At 49.3% G+C, this 15173-nt stretch overlaps 1 protein-coding gene across 12 annotated transcripts in view; it reads left to right on the forward strand.

The window, feature by feature from the left end:
- Positions 1-15173, forward strand: part of FGFR1 (fibroblast growth factor receptor 1) — a 50724-nt gene that overhangs the window by 20741 nt on the left and 14810 nt on the right. For 5 of the 12 annotated variants that reach the window (XM_025432378.3, XM_049094853.1, XM_049094854.1 and 2 more), the window contains exons 3-5: positions 12146-12412; positions 13806-13895; positions 14167-14339. In XM_025432378.3, coding sequence (XP_025288163.1) covers positions 12146-12412; positions 13806-13895; positions 14167-14339 — 530 coding nt within the window. The remainder of the gene's footprint in view (positions 1-12145; positions 12413-13805; positions 13896-14166; positions 14340-15173) is intronic. The other 7 variants (XM_025432455.3, XM_049094856.1, XM_049094855.1 and 4 more) reach the window with 3 other exon arrangements.

Genomic DNA, 15173 nt, shown 5'->3' on the forward strand with positions numbered 1-15173 from the left:
TTAATTTTAGATCTCTTGCCTTCCCTCACACCAGAGGGAGCTCTGTGCTGGCAGAGGCACGAGAAGGTGGTGGTGAGTGACGCTCACCTAAATTCCAGTTGAAAAATCAGAATGTTGGGAAGAGCCAGAGGGGCCCCAGAGCTCTTCAGGTCAGTCAGTTTTCCCGTGTCACAGGTGAGGAAACTGAGGGCCTGGGGGGGGTGGAGATAACTTGTGTTAGTGATAGGGAGGGCCAGTCCTCTAAGAGGTTTTTACTTAGATGTCCTTTCCACTGGACACAGCCAGTTGACGCCCATGGTTCATGTAGAGTTTGGGACTGAGTGGTTCTTATAAGAATTTCAGACTAGGGTCTCATCCTTAGGACATCGGGAAATGCGTGCATTGCCCCAGAATAGTTTCCTCTCCCCCAGGGTTATCATTGTTCGAGATCCCCCAGATTGCCTGAGCAAAGGATTTTTCAGTGTAGACATGGCTCTTACACGCCCAAGCCACTGGTCCTGTTTCTTCCATCTCCTCTCTACCTGACAGCCATACCATCTCAGGCAGAAGAATCCCTGAACCACGTTCTTTTAACTTTTTAAAACAAAGAGCACTAAATGCTCAACTTTCATGGTGTGTGTGAAGGAGAGAGAAGAAAGTGAATCCATAGTACGTCCATGGGTCCTCACTGTCCTGCAAATCTGGAACAGACCAGTGGTCCCCCAGTTTTAGATTTCATGGACGAGTACAATTTCCCCCCAGTGTTGGGGAACCTGCATAGGGTTAACAACTTGTTTTACCACGTAAGACCATTTAAAAAAACTAATACTGTTTACTACCATTATCATTTTTAAAAATATGCATAACATAAAATTGACTGTTCTCACATTTTGAGCATACAGTTCTGCGACATTAAGTACATTCACATTGCTGTGCCCCAATCACCACTGTATGTCTCTAGAACTTTTGCACCTTCTCCAATTGAAACTCTGTTCCCATTATTTTATTATTATTATTTTTAATAATTTATTTTTTATTGGTGTTCAATTTGTCAACATATTACAGAATAACACCCAGTGCTCATCCCGTCAAGTGCCCACCTCAGTGCCCACCACCCAGTCACCCCCACCCCCCCGCCCACCTCCCCTTCCATCACGCCTAGTTCGTTTCCCAGAGTTAGGAGTCTTTCATGTTCTGTCTCTGTTCCCATTAGACATGAACTCCCCATTCCCTCCTCCCCCAGCCCTGGCAACCACCTTTCTACACCATTTCATTTTATTTTATTTTTATTTTTTTTAAAGCTTATTCATTTATTCATGAGAGACACAGAGAGAGAGAGAGAGAGAGAGGCAGAGACACAGGCAGAGGGAGAAGCAGGCTCCATGCAGAAAGCCCGACGTGGGACTCGATCCTGGGACTCCAGGATCACAACCTGGGCTGAAGGCAGAGGCTCAACCGCTGAGCCATCCAGGCATCCCTCAAAGAGGCATTTCTTTCTTTAACATTGAGAAAAAGTAACCTTATGAAGAGCCCATCCTTTGCCCACTGCAGCAGGTGGTGACCCCTGTACACTGTGTAACCTGGACCACGATGCCATGATCTGGTCAGACAGGGAGGGAAGATGGCAGATACTTTGGGGTGCTTGAGAGCTTTGGTGAAGCATGCTCTCAAGCATCCACTGAGGTTTTAGGGGGTGAAAAGGCAAATTCTGGAACAGCTGAGTCCTCCACCAATTCCTCAGCAAGTTTAGGGAGCTGCAACTTTTCCTGCCCAGCTGCTGGTGCTTCCTTCCCCAAACAAGCTGTGCTGAGCGTGGGGGAGGGGAAGCCCTCTGAGGGGGCCTAGTAGGGGGTGGGGTGGGGGGAGGGCAGTACATTCTTTTCTTTAAGGAACCTGACCTGACTTTAAGGTCGGAGCCTAGTAGAGTGGGAGCTGCAGGGTTACCTCTTCCCTGTTGATTCATCCCATTCGCCTCCTCCCCCACCCTTAATGATCTTTCCATTACAGAGCCCAGACCAGGAAGTGCATGACAGGTCGCAGCTGCAGACACATGGCTGGGAGGCCTGGGCTCCGGGCCAGTGGTGGGAGGGTCTGAGCTCCCCTTCCAGCAGCGGGACTCTGTGCTTGTGCGTGCGCGTGCGCGCGCGCGTGCACACACACACACACACAGACACACACACACCCACAAACACACACCAGCAAGTTCAGTGGAAGGTGTTCTGTGTTGTAACAGTTGGTGGCCGGTTGTACCTTTGCTTTGAATTCAGAATGTGATTTTTAGTAAAGGCAGGAGAAGACTTCTGCCTGAGTGTCCAGATCCCCTGAGCTTACAGGCCACACGAGTAGCCCTTACTGGGTTTGGGGTTCTTTGGGGGGTGGGGGGGTGTTCCATCATTGAGCAGAGTCTCTTTAGCTCCTCTTCCTGAAATAGGACCCATCTAACATGGCTTTAGAAGCTTCCCAGGTGTCCAGGGGACTTAACTGGGTATAGTACTGATACCTCCGAAATGATCCATTTTCCTCTATGATTCTGTCAAAATGCAAGGTTCAGAATCTCTTTTGGGAGGTCAGGTTGCAAGAGCTTGAGCTTTTGCAAACACATGGACCGGGGTTCGAATTTGTTTAACGAATAAACAGAGCCACCGTCATCTGACCATCTTCATGGGGGATGGCTCCTTCCACATACAAGTTTGCTCAGGAAATGTTAATTTACCCTAAACTGTGTCCTAGGGGGGCAGTTGTCATACAGAAGTTTCTGTCTCCACCGCCAGCTGTGTTGTTGGCTTTCTTCCCTGAATCTGCCAAGGCTGGATTCCTCTGGTGCCAAATGTGAAACGGTGACACAAACTTCTAGGAACTGCAAGCTTAGGCCGCCTTTCCCCATGGATGCAGGGCATCTCCCTTTGCTCTTGGGTGAGTGGGCTCTCTGCTTCCTGCGTGTCTTAAGTGAATTTTCCTCTTCCCAGAGCAGCTTGCTCTTCCTGGTGAGGTAGGCGGGAGAGAAGCAGAGCGTACTGAGAATCGCTTGGGGAAATGGGTCTAGGAAGAGATTTCTCTTCGGCTCCATCAGTAACATGTCAGTAAACACTTGGCCTGAGAGCTTTAGCTGGGAGAGAGGAAGAAGGGAAATTTCTTTTAAAACAACTCTTGGGCTCATTCTTTGTTAATCACTTAATTACAGTCCTTTTCCTCAACAGTGGAGCACTCGAGGAGGGATGAGGGGGGAGGCTGGTGCTTGGGGGGGGGGGGGCACCTTCCCCAGGAGGGAAAAAAACACAGGTACAAGGAGGCATCAGATAGAACCCTGCACACGAGCTCCAACCCTGGACTCCTTCGTGACACTGTTAGCCTCGCAACATCTATTTGACAGTTTTCATTGGGAGGCCTGGCTGGCTCAGTGGTTGAGTGTCTGCCTTCAGCTCAGGTCGTGATCCTGGGGCCTGGGCTCCAGTCTCATATTGGGCTCCCTCCAGGGAGCCTGCTTCTCCCTCTGCCTGTGTTTCTGTCTTTCTCTGTGTCTCATAAATGAATATATAAAATCTTTAAAAAAAGAAAAGTTTTTTGCATAGACCTCACTGGGCCCAGAGTGCTTTTAACTTGGGTCTCCCGAGTGGGGCTCTGTGTGCCTGGGCCTCCCCCAGCCTAGCTACTGGGAAGCTGGGTTTTGGGGGGGGTGTGTCTCGGGGCAGGCGCAGGTTCCTGGCCGAGGCTTTAGCCGGTGCAGGCGGCTCGGCACTAAATTACAGTGACGAGGTAAGACACACAAAAGCCTGAAATCTTTTTTTAATAAAAACAAAACAAAACTCCGGCCCCCAGCCCCTGGGCTGCTGAATGGCGATGGCTTCCTGTCAGGATTAGCCGGGCTGCCTGGGCCTGTGTGCCTGCCTTTCTCCTCAGGAAATACCTTTAGTAAGCCCCGGTGGGGTCCCCATGGCAACGCGCGCGGGGACCTGCTGACAGAGGCCATTCAGCCCGCCATTGTTCCCCGGCCCCTTTGTGGGGAGCTGTATTGCTGCCCCTCCAGCAAACACAGCAGTTTGCACCGTTTTGTCAGACTGAATGTGGAGTTTTTACATTTTAATGGGTTCTTCTGGCAGTGGCCCATTTGCATGCAAAATGTTCCCTCTTACTTCTTTCCCTTCTTCTATTAAAAAAAAAAAAACACCCACAGCCCTACACTCCAAATCCCCTGAGTCTGGGGACTGGTGTGAATGCTGCTGGATTGGGGTGTCGGACCCTGCTAATTGATTCGGTGTTCTGTATCCCTTCTCACACATGCCTGTGCCCCCCATTTCCGTAGCTCTCCCTGGATGTTGGGAATGCTGTGAGTTCAATGAGTCCCACATTTTTAGGGCTCCCTCTTCACCCCAACCCTTGTGGGAGGAGAGTGGTTCCCTGGGATTTTGGTGAGATCCCCACTCAGGCCCAGGCGCTGCCAGGCTAAAGTAAGTTTTCAGTTCCATTTCAAAGCCAAAATAACGTAATAAAAAACCTCTGCAGAAGGCTCCCGGAGCCCTGCCGTGCTGTTCTGTGCTCCTTTTAAGTTGCCTTCAAAGCCACCCTGAGTTCCTCCCCCACCCACAATTGCCCTCTCATTTATCTCTGGGGAGTTTGTGCCAAGACTGTAAACATTCCCGGACCACCAATTCCCCCCACGGTACTGAAGAGAATGGCCGTTCTCCCCTCATTTTCTTAACCCAGAAATCCAAAATCAAAAGGATTTCGTAGGGATGACAGAAATCCAGACCCGAGACCACAGGTCCGGGCTTTGTTGGGGGCCCGTTATCCTTTGGAGGAGAGGATGTAGCTGACAGCACTCCTGACCACAGAGGGTAGAGAAGATGCATATTTATGGACGTACCCACAGCCAAGTGACATGAATAAGTGCAAATAAAGTCATGAAAATCTGTATGTCTTGGGGAGGCACATTAAGAATAGGATTGGACATGTCTCACAAGAGTGAGTTTTCATGTCTGGAAGTGATGGAGAGAGCAGAGGAAGGAGGCATTTTAGGAGAAAGCAAAGTAAGAGGAGCAGTGTAGGTGTTGGCTTGGCCTAAGAGGCCAGGAGACTGGACAGCTGAGGTTGGGCGGTGTGGTTGAGGGGCTCCAGATTCTGGAGGCAGAGGAGGAAATAAACCGAGGTCCTCAGGAGGGTGAGGGCATGGAATGCAGAGTGCCAGTGCAGAGAGGTCAGGGCTTGAGGGCTGGGACATTCAGATTTGTGATCCAGAGAGCCCTCCCAAGGGAAGGGCGAGCCCCTTTGCTTGATGTTCTTAATCTTCTCAGCCAGTCAGGCAGGGGTCGTTGGAGGTCATCAGCTCAGCTGTGAACTATGTATTCAGAGGTGAGGGTCTTGGGGCTGAGAGAAGGTGTCAGGTGTCTGATCCAGACTAGAGTCAGGGACACAGGGAGGGAAGGGTTGTGCTGTCTACCTGTGGCCAAAGCCACATGAAGTGCTTCAAGTGGGTCACCTGTCACTCTCCTGAGTGCTGAGTGAAAAGTGAGACCCTGTGGAGGGGCCCAGGCCCTGGCAGACCCAGCATCTAAACCTAATGCTGACTCCTGTTTTGTGACTTTGAGAGAAATTCCTCAATCTTCATTTATTTGTATTTCAGTGGCAATGAACATGAATAAACATGCTTTTGGAGGTCTCAAATGCCAATACTAAAATAGGGCATTATTCTTAGTCCCAGAGTCTACCACTATCATATAGTGTCGCCCTGCATCCCCCCACCCCACCCACCCCACCCATTTCTTCACCTGCCACAATCATACCTGCTTAGCTTTCAAGGGTAGGTGAGCAAGGATGGGCAAGTACATTTATAAATTAAAAAGCCCTAGAGTATAAGGTAGAGGTTGCAAGGTTGAGGGAATGAGAAGAGAGGGTAAGGTCAAAGCAACCAACTTCCAATCTCATGCATGGAGGTGGGAGACATGGGTGCTTCTGCCCAGGATCAGGGGGCCTAACGGAAAGCGTATCAGTCATTTTTTGGAAGTCAAGGATTACAAAGGCAAAGTGAAGGTAGAAGCTATGTTTCAAAGTAAACCTGGGCTCTGGATGTGTGTGGACTCTGGAGAGCCAGGCCACCTGCTTTGGAATCCCAACTTGGCCCGTTACTGACCCGGTGGGCCGTCTTGGACAAATACTGGACTTCTTTGTGCATCAGAGTCCCCTTTGTAAAATGAGGATAATAATAGTACAAACTTCACAGGATTGTGGTGTGGATTAAATGAGACCTTGGCTTGGCACATAGGAAGCTTCCACATCCATAGGGTAGAGATAATAACAGTTAATATCTACCTCCTAAGGGACTGAATGATAGTCTGTTAGAAGCTTTCACAGTATATGGGATATGGGAACCATGCTGTAAATATTGGCCAGTATTAGAACTGCCATCTTCAGCTTTGTGTAGGATCCCAAATACTCTGGGGGAAAGCATGTAGTAAATTGCAAAGTGCTATGCACATATATTGGGACTCTTCTCTGGGTTTGGGTTAAGTTTGTGGGGTTTGGGGATGGTAACTTCCAAACCAAGTTGGCTGCTACGGGACCATGGCTAGAGAAGTGGCATTTCAAAATAAATTTTAAGTGTATTTGTCCATGTGGGATGAAAGGTCTGCTTGCATAGCCTGCAGAGAAATTGTACCCCCTGGAACTTCTTGAGTGGTTCTGTTCTATCTATTCCTGTACCTCACAGGCTGAAATCAGTATTTTTTGCTGTCTTCTACCATGAACCTCCAGTCCCAAGCAGGACATCCTCTAGCCTCCCTTCCCACACTTCCTCATCCCCAGGTACAACCCTGCTTGTAAGCAACCCATCCTTTTCTGCTCCCCCCAAAGTTAACACTCCCCATCTAAATTCCTAATTGCTTCTTCCTCTTTTGCTACCATTACGTCCAACTTTTGCTGTCAACTCAACACTGCTGTATTAAAGTTCTGTAAGTTCAGAGCCTGTGTTGGATTGTACTGGGTTGTCCTGTTCTCCATTTGTCTTGTGTTACACTACAAAGTGCTTCATATAGGTCAAGGTGTTATATAAACCCCATGACCCAGGTTAGAGCATGGCACAGGTCTCCTGCTCCTTCGTTTAATCCATTTCTTCTCCTTGCATGGACCAGGACACACAGAAGTACCCAATGGTAGCTATTTTGAAGAAAGCTTCTTATCTTCTCCTTGGATTTTTGGGAACGAGGGTCTCATTTCTCATAAGAATGACAAGGCTCATGTGGATTTGGGCCTCCCCACAGGCTCCATTCCCCTGCCCTGCACCATGTCCCATGGCTGGCAGAAGCCTCAGAGATACAGAATCCAGCATTTGGATCTGATCCTGGTAGAGGACAGTGGGAGATTTCTGGCCAGTCCCGCCATAAGCCAAGTGCTACTTCTGATCGGCTTGTTGGGGATTACAAAGCGCTGGTATTGGAGGTGTATAGGAAGGGAAGAGAGACTCCATTCATATTGATCATGTTCCTGGACTTGAGAGCAGCCTGGGAAACACCCCCCCCCCCCTTTCTAGCTGCTTCCCTGAGGATGACTAAAAAGTGTGGGTGCTTGATCTGCTCCTGGCTTTCCCTGGGGGATAAAGAGGCTCTGTTAGAGAAACAAGAGAGGATTGGTGATTGATGTGTGGATCCTTTTCACTCTCACTAATAGGGGTCCCTGGATCCAGCCTACTACACAGCCTTTACCAGCCACCTGCCCTGTCCCAGGAACCTGCCTCGGGACCAGAGGCCTCCTCAGTCTCAGATTCACGTACCCAAGCAGGAACCTTGGTTTACCTCTGTTTTCTGGAGAGTTGTCCAAGGTGTTGGCGGCCTTCATCTCTAGGGATCTTCAAGTCAAGCCCTAATCCTTCCTAACCTTAACCTTCCTGCTTCCAGTGATGAGAACAGCAACCCTGTGCATCAGAACACAACACACCTTGAACACATTGCGCCTCAAGCTTGTAAGAGCCAATGTTGTAATCTAGCTCAACGGCCAAATGCTTTCAGCCTGGGGTAGGGTCATCACAGAATCCAGATACCAAATGTCCTCAGTCTCCATTTCCCACCTCATCTGTCAGGAAACAAGACACACACAAAAAAGCGAGTGTTCTGGTTTGCCACTTTTCCTACAGCATCTCCATTCCAATTAATCAGGTTCTCTAAGATTGGAAGAACTGTGGTTTCAAATGGCCACACAATAAACTGGCTTTTTTTCATCCTTTATGGTCAGCCCAAGGAAGGTGTCTGCCTGATGCCTAACAACAGGTATAGCCCTGGCCCATTGGTCTTGACCAGAGAGAGGCCAGCTCAGAGGACCTGGAGCCACACATACAGGGGCCTTTCCCAGGGGGGACATAAATGGGGAACACTAGAAAGACCAAAGGAGAATGGAGGGTAGTGACTGAATTATTATAGGCTGCCTGTGAGCAGTGATGGACTTGGCATCAGCCTCCATACGTTGTACTCCCTCCGGGCCAGGACTGCTTTTCAGGACAACGATGTAGACAGGCAGGGCCCAGGAAACCAGCAAGTGCTTGCTTACCTTCACATCACCTCCTAGAAGAAAGTGGCATTGTCCCTGCTTTGTAAGTAGAAACATTGACATATATCCAAGAGCACTATTAGCCATGAAAAAAAAAGTCTACCATGACCCAAGGGCTGTGGGTTGATATTTGGTTTCTCTAAAAATTAGCCTTTCCCAGATGCTAAATTCAGTTCAAGACACATTGGGTGTTTTCTGTTCCTGACATGGTTAGGCACTGTGGAAAAAATTGAAACAGGCAGTTCTGCTCTGAGATGCTTGCTGCTTCTTAGAAGAGGAAGACATGGGTACTTGGGATACCCAGGTGTCCATCAGCCAATGAATGGGTACATAAAATATGGTATATCCATACAATGGAATATTATTTGTCCATTAAAAGGAATGAAGTAGGGACACCTGGGTGGCTCAGTGGTTGAACATATGCCTTTGGCTTAGGGTGTGATCCTGGGGCCCTGAGATTGAGTCCCACATCCAGCTTCTCCCTCTCCCTATGTCTCTGCCTCTCACTCTCTGTCATGGATAAATAAATAAAATCTTTTTTAAAAAGTAAAAATAAAAGAAATGAAGTACTGAGCCATACCACAGCATGGAAAAACCTCAAGCATTATGTTAAATGAAAGAAGGTGCATGCAAAATTGTATAGCATATGATTCCACTGATGAAATAATCCAGTATCAACAAATGTATAGACAGAGCAGCAGTGGCTGTCCAGACATGGGGAAGGGAAAGGGATGGCATGTCACTGCCTCTGGGTATGGGGTTTCTTGTGAGGGTGATAAAAAATGTTGTAAAGTTAGATTGTGGTGATGATTGCATAAGTCTGTGAATATACTAAAAAAACAAAACAAAACACTGATACACTCTAAGTGGATGAATTTTATGGTGTGTGAATATATCTCAATAAAGATGTTTTTAAAAGAAACAATACAAGATGGCATGTAATTGAGTGTGAGTTTGTGTGGTTCATACAGTAACTGTTACAGGTAGTTAGGGTAGGAACACTGGAGCCGACATTGACATCAAGCTTCTTGGCCAGCTTTGATGGTGCACTTTGGGCATTGTCACCAGCGCGGGACGTGGGGGAGAATAGAGCATCACAACTCTGACAATCTTGAGCAGAAGTGAAGTTTTGTTATGAGAAAAGAATGCACTTGGTCTGGAGAACAGCCAGCCTTGAAGGGAAAGGTAGAGAGAAGGCTATGTGTCTCCATGGGGAAGATTTCAAGGAACCTTGAATGTCAAGCAGATTTTATCCTACACATGGGGGGCAGTGTCTTGCTCAGGAGCAGGTGCGCCCCAAGGCTTGGAGCATCAAAGTAAATTTGAACTCCAGTGGCAGGGGAAAGCAAGCTGGTCCTTCAGGCTTTTATACATCCCGCAGAAGAGTTGTGTTTGCACATCCTCCTGCAAGGTGGGGGGAGCGGAATATTAGGGATCCACACCAGCATCAGCCAGAGCTAGGCTCTGCGGGGCCAGCGTCCCTTGGCTACTTTCTCTTGGGGAAATGCCTGTGTTCTCCTCACTACCTCTTTGTCCCTGTCAAAATAGGCTGTGATGCCAGAGGCTAAGAATTTGAATTTACCGAGTTTACTGTTTGACCAATGGCTCATACAGATCAGGAACTGCAAAATATTTAACCAGTGAGGTCATTGGAGGGAATGGAGATTTATTTGATCAGTAGGAGTGTTCCTTTTCCTTAAGGGTCAAATCTGAACTGCTTTTCTTCTCCCTTCTTTTAGCAAAACCACAAACCATTAAAAGTGGAAAGAATAACCATTTTTTTAAGACCCACAAAAGCTTATTTTTAATCACTTATGTGGTCTGCTCACCTTTGTGGTGTTCCTCTTGACCCAATTCACAAAAATATAAATGACTGTTAGCGTAGTGGCTTCCAGACCCTTTTGAAGCAGCACTCCCACTTTGGATGACTCATGTTGACCCGTATGTAAGACAGCCCTGGAGTGAAAAGGGTTGGAGCCTACAGCCTTTGGCCCCTCTGAGGCAAACAGCTGTTTGTCCTGTTGCCCAAGGCCTCATTCCTTCCTTCTTCGTAAGGTTTCCAGCAGCAACCTGCATCATTTGCAAAGTTGGTTCCAATGAGAGTGGAAAAGGAGAAAAGAAAGTTTAAAAAGGAAGACCATGAGGAAACAGTGCATATGTCCTTTTTGCCTTATTCAGTAGGTGTTTATTGGGTAACTCTTGTGTGCCAAGCACCATACAGGGTGCTGGGGGTTTAAGAGCAAAAATGACCCATCCCCACTCTCAGAACTCAGTCAAGAAGAGGGACTTTCCTTCAGTGTGGCAGGTGCCATGGGAGGGCATCTGACCTAGCCTGGGAGTGGGAAGAGGCTTTGAGGCCGAATCCCGAGCCAGGCAGAGAAGTGGAGGGTAGCTGAGAGCCAGCAGGACACAGTACCTGAAGGGTGGCAGGTGGGGAGGTGGAGACATCAGAGAGCATGTCTCCCTGAGGCTCCCAGGGCAGTGATGTGAGCTGAAACAAGCACACCTTTGCGGGGAGGGAGGAGGGTGGGGGATGGATGACATCTGGCAGAGGATGCTGGGAGGCACACATGGGAATGTCCCGAATGGAAATAGAAACTCCATTCCCCTGTGCTTGCAGGTACTCAGGAGCAGGGAAGCAGGTAACAGTCTGGGACAGTGGACTCTGGGTGTGCCTGGCTCCGGGCCTTCTTTGTTAGTGCGAGTGCCTGGTTGCTGATCAGGAAGGGGATGGGTGGGTGAACAGGTGGCATCAGACCTGTGAGCCATGGAGCACCCGAAACCAGGGATAGAGAGGTGAAGAGGAATGCATGTGTGTGTGATTGCACATTGGGAGAGGGGAACGGGAGCTTGAGGCGAGGAGCCCTGCAGTGGGATGAGGAGAAAGGAGCTTTGTGTGCAAGGGCTACTGTAGCCAGAGCAAGTGTGGGCTTGGTGGCAGCTGCAGGCCTCTGCTCCTAATAGGGTCAAAAGCTCCAAATCCTCTGGCCTGACACCTGTTAGCCAGAGGTTCCCCTGAGCTGACCTCTGCTTGGGCCGACTCTCGCACATATGCATCTTATACATCTGACTCACCGAGGCACCAGACACCTCCCGGCTGAATCACTTGACCCCAGAGCCCCTGTTCTCTTGACTTAGGTAGGGGCTGCTGGATTTTTGAGGGACTAAGGTTTGCTCAGCTGTTACTAGCAAAAGCACTGAGGCTGGCCTGGCCCAAAGGAAATGGGGTGTTCTTCTGGGAAGTGGCCATTTTTGGCAAAGAAACAAGTGTGGGGGGAGGGACCATCTGGATAGAAAAAAGCCCTTGGGGAGGGCTGGCCTTCTCCTCCCGGTCCCGCCTTGGATGGAGAGAAATGAAATGCTTAATGCTGCTGTGGCTGCTTCCTGGCTTTGCCTCTTTCTTCTTTTGACCTTTGGGGGAGTGGAGTAGGGAAGAAGAAGTAGGGTTCCAGGTAGCTAGCAGTTTCCCACTGACACCTATTCTAGCTCCCTGCCTCCTGGCTCTGTAGCCCCTGGGGCATTGCAGCTCAGTGCGGCCAGCTAGCATAATTCCCTTTGTGTCTCTCCCTGTTTCCTTTCCCCCCTCTTCCTGTCTCATCCCTTGGTTCCTCTTCCCGGCCCCTCTGGGTGGCTGCAGCCCAGTCCTGGGGAGCCCCTGTGGAAGTGGAGTCCTTCCTGGTCCACCCTGGTGACCTGCTGCAGCTTCGCTGTCGGCTGCGGGACGATGTGCAGAGCATCAACTGGCTGCGGGACGGGGTGCAGCTGGTGGAGAGCAACCGTACCCGCATCACGGGGGAGGAGGTGGAGGTGCGGGATTCCGTGCCTGCTGACTCCGGCCTCTACGCTTGTGTGACCAGCAGTCCCTCGGGCAGTGACACCACCTACTTCTCCGTCAATGTCTCAGGTTGGTAGCAAAGCCTGCCCTGGCCCTCTCCCTGGATCCACCCCTCCAACCCTCTCTGCTGGTTTCGGGGGGAGACGAACCTCCTCCCCTTCCACGATCTGCCCCCACTCTGCTTCAGAAACTGCTGCCCACTAACATCGCTCCCTGCCCGCCGCGTGGCTTAGCTCTCGGAGGGGTGGCCAGGTGGTGCAGGTCTCAGGTCGGAGATCTAGGCTTCCAGGATCTGCCTCAGAAGGGACTGCTGATATACTTGGGTCCGTAAGACACTGATTTTTCCACCATAGCTTGCCCAGATCTCCAGGTGCTTCCTGGGACTCAGCCAGCTTCCATTCTGTCATTCCCTTGCCATTTGGACTTGGTACTGTGCTTAGGGGTTAGAGCCCCAGAATAGGTGGTGAGGTAGGTCCCTCCTCTGATGGGAAAGGATCCGAGGGCACCGCCATACTCCCAGGCTTCATGGAAAACATCTGTCCTCCAGCTTCTAGAGCTGTATTAAGGACAGCCAGGGAACCCCAGAGCTCTGGGTGACTTTGGGAATCTGCCACTTTTAGAACACGACGTCTGCACAACTCTAGGGTGAAAGAAGAGCTGAAATTTTCTTTACATCCTAGGGTGAGGTGAGGGCTGGCCCTCTCCTCTCCTTTCCTTCAGGCATCATTTAGAACCTGCCCCTCAGTTGACAGGCTTGCGTCCTTTATTTCCCTCTAGACTCCCAAAAGCACTAGGAAGGACTGGAGAAAGATCTGGCATGAACGCTGTTTCGGTGGCCACGTGTATGTCAGACCTTTTAAAAAGGGGTGGATACTTGCAGAGAAGTGTTGGCACTTGCGGGCTCCCTATCTGCTCTGGTTGTGAGGGGCAGCTCCCAAACCTTAGCAGAGGCATGGTAGAAAAATTCCCACTATAAATTGTTCAGCCTGTGGCTTTAGAAATAGTTTCTGGCCATACTGTGCCTAGCTCTGTGTCTGGGTTTCTGAAGAAGGATACACAGATACCCTGGCTGCTAGTCCTGAGACCCAGCGCATCTGGGTGGTGCTGACTTGAGAGAACCTCTGAATGCAAGGTGGAATTAAAGTTGAGAGGACCTGCTGTCCCTGATGGGACTGGCCAATATCAAGGCTTCTGGACCAAAAGGGGCACTGCATTGGGATGGGGAAGGCAGGGGACAGGCACAGAGTATGCAGTTCTTAAATAAACCATTTCAGTCCCACAGAGAGACTGTCACTAAGGGCAGAAGGGGACGGGGGGGTCCAGTATGGGGATGAGCATCTGCATTCATCTGTAACAGGACTGGCCTTATGCTTACGGCTGACTGTGGGTGTCGATGGCAATCTAGGAATAGGAAGCCCACTGCCCCGGAAGGGATCTCATTGCCCCCTTCTCCTTCCCATAGATGCTCTCCCCTCCTCAGAGGACGACGATGATGATGATGACTCCTCTTCAGAGGAGAAAGAGACAGATAACACCAAACCAAACCGTATGCGTGAGACACTGTTTCCTACCTTACTGCCCTTGGGGGCCTGGTGTTGGGTGTGAGTGGGAAGGGTGAGGCTCAGATGATTGTTTGGAGACAGGGAGGAGAGGGCACATGAGGTCATGATGCTTAGCCGTGGGATCGCTGGGGTGCCCTGAGTAGAGCAGGCATTGTTCACAGGTGTGGGGCAGGGAGGCGGGGCACCTCCAGGTCCTGGCCTGGCCCCTGCTCCTGAGCCTTACTGGTTCCCTGCCTGTCTCTCTTGGCTTTCCCTGGGCAGCCGTGGCTCCGTACTGGACATCCCCAGAAAAGATGGAAAAGAAATTGCACGCGGTGCCGGCTGCCAAGACCGTGAAGTTCAAATGCCCTTCCAGTGGGACTCCCAACCCCACGCTGCGCTGGTTGAAAAATGGCAAAGAATTCAAACCTGACCACAGGATTGGAGGCTATAAGGTATGTGTGTGTGTATGTATGTGAAAGTGAGTATAAGAGGAAGGGGAGAAGCTACTTAGAAATTCCTTATTATATGTTGTTAATTGTTTGAAGTAATACTTTCTAACTATAAAAGCAATGCGCTTTAGAGACGCCTGGCTGGCTCAGGGGTTGAGCATCTGCCTTTGGCTCAGGTTGTGATCCTGGGGTCTTGGGATGGAGTCCTATGTTGGGGTCCCTACGAGGAGCCTGCTTCTCCCTCTGCCTGTGTCTCTGCCTTTCTCTTTGTGTCTCTCATGATTAAATAAATAAAATCTTTAAAAAAAATAAAATTAAAAAACGCAGTGTGCTTTAGAAAAATTTCAAATACAAAAAAACTGCAAATAAAATATTCAGGTCTTTTCAGTCTTGGAGCACCTGGGTGGCTGTCAGTTGAGCGTCTAGCTCTTTCTGCTCAGGTCGTGAGATCAGGCCCCTCGTTGGGCTCTGCACTGGGCATGGAGCCTGCTTAACAATTCTCTCTTTCTCCCTCTGCCCTCCCACCTCACATGTTCATACATTCTCTCTTAAGAAAAAGAGTCTTTTTTTCTGTGTATGTGGTTCTTATGTAATCACATTAATGTATATAATTTATCACTTGTTAACATAACATGAGTCTTTTGCCATGTGCTTGAGATAATTTTTCATGACTATATAGTATTTCATTATTAAAATGTTTCGTTTAATGACCTGTTTTGTGATATTTGCCATTTTCTGGTTTTTGACTATTACTAATACTATTGTGGCAAATATCTTTTTTTTTTTTTTAAGATTTATTTATTTATTCATGAGAGACACAGACTGAGGGCGGGGGGT

This window comes from Canis lupus, chromosome 16 (assembly GCF_003254725.2).
Source record: "Canis lupus dingo isolate Sandy chromosome 16, ASM325472v2, whole genome shotgun sequence".
In the NCBI taxonomy this organism is placed as follows: domain Eukaryota; kingdom Metazoa; phylum Chordata; class Mammalia; order Carnivora; family Canidae; genus Canis; species Canis lupus.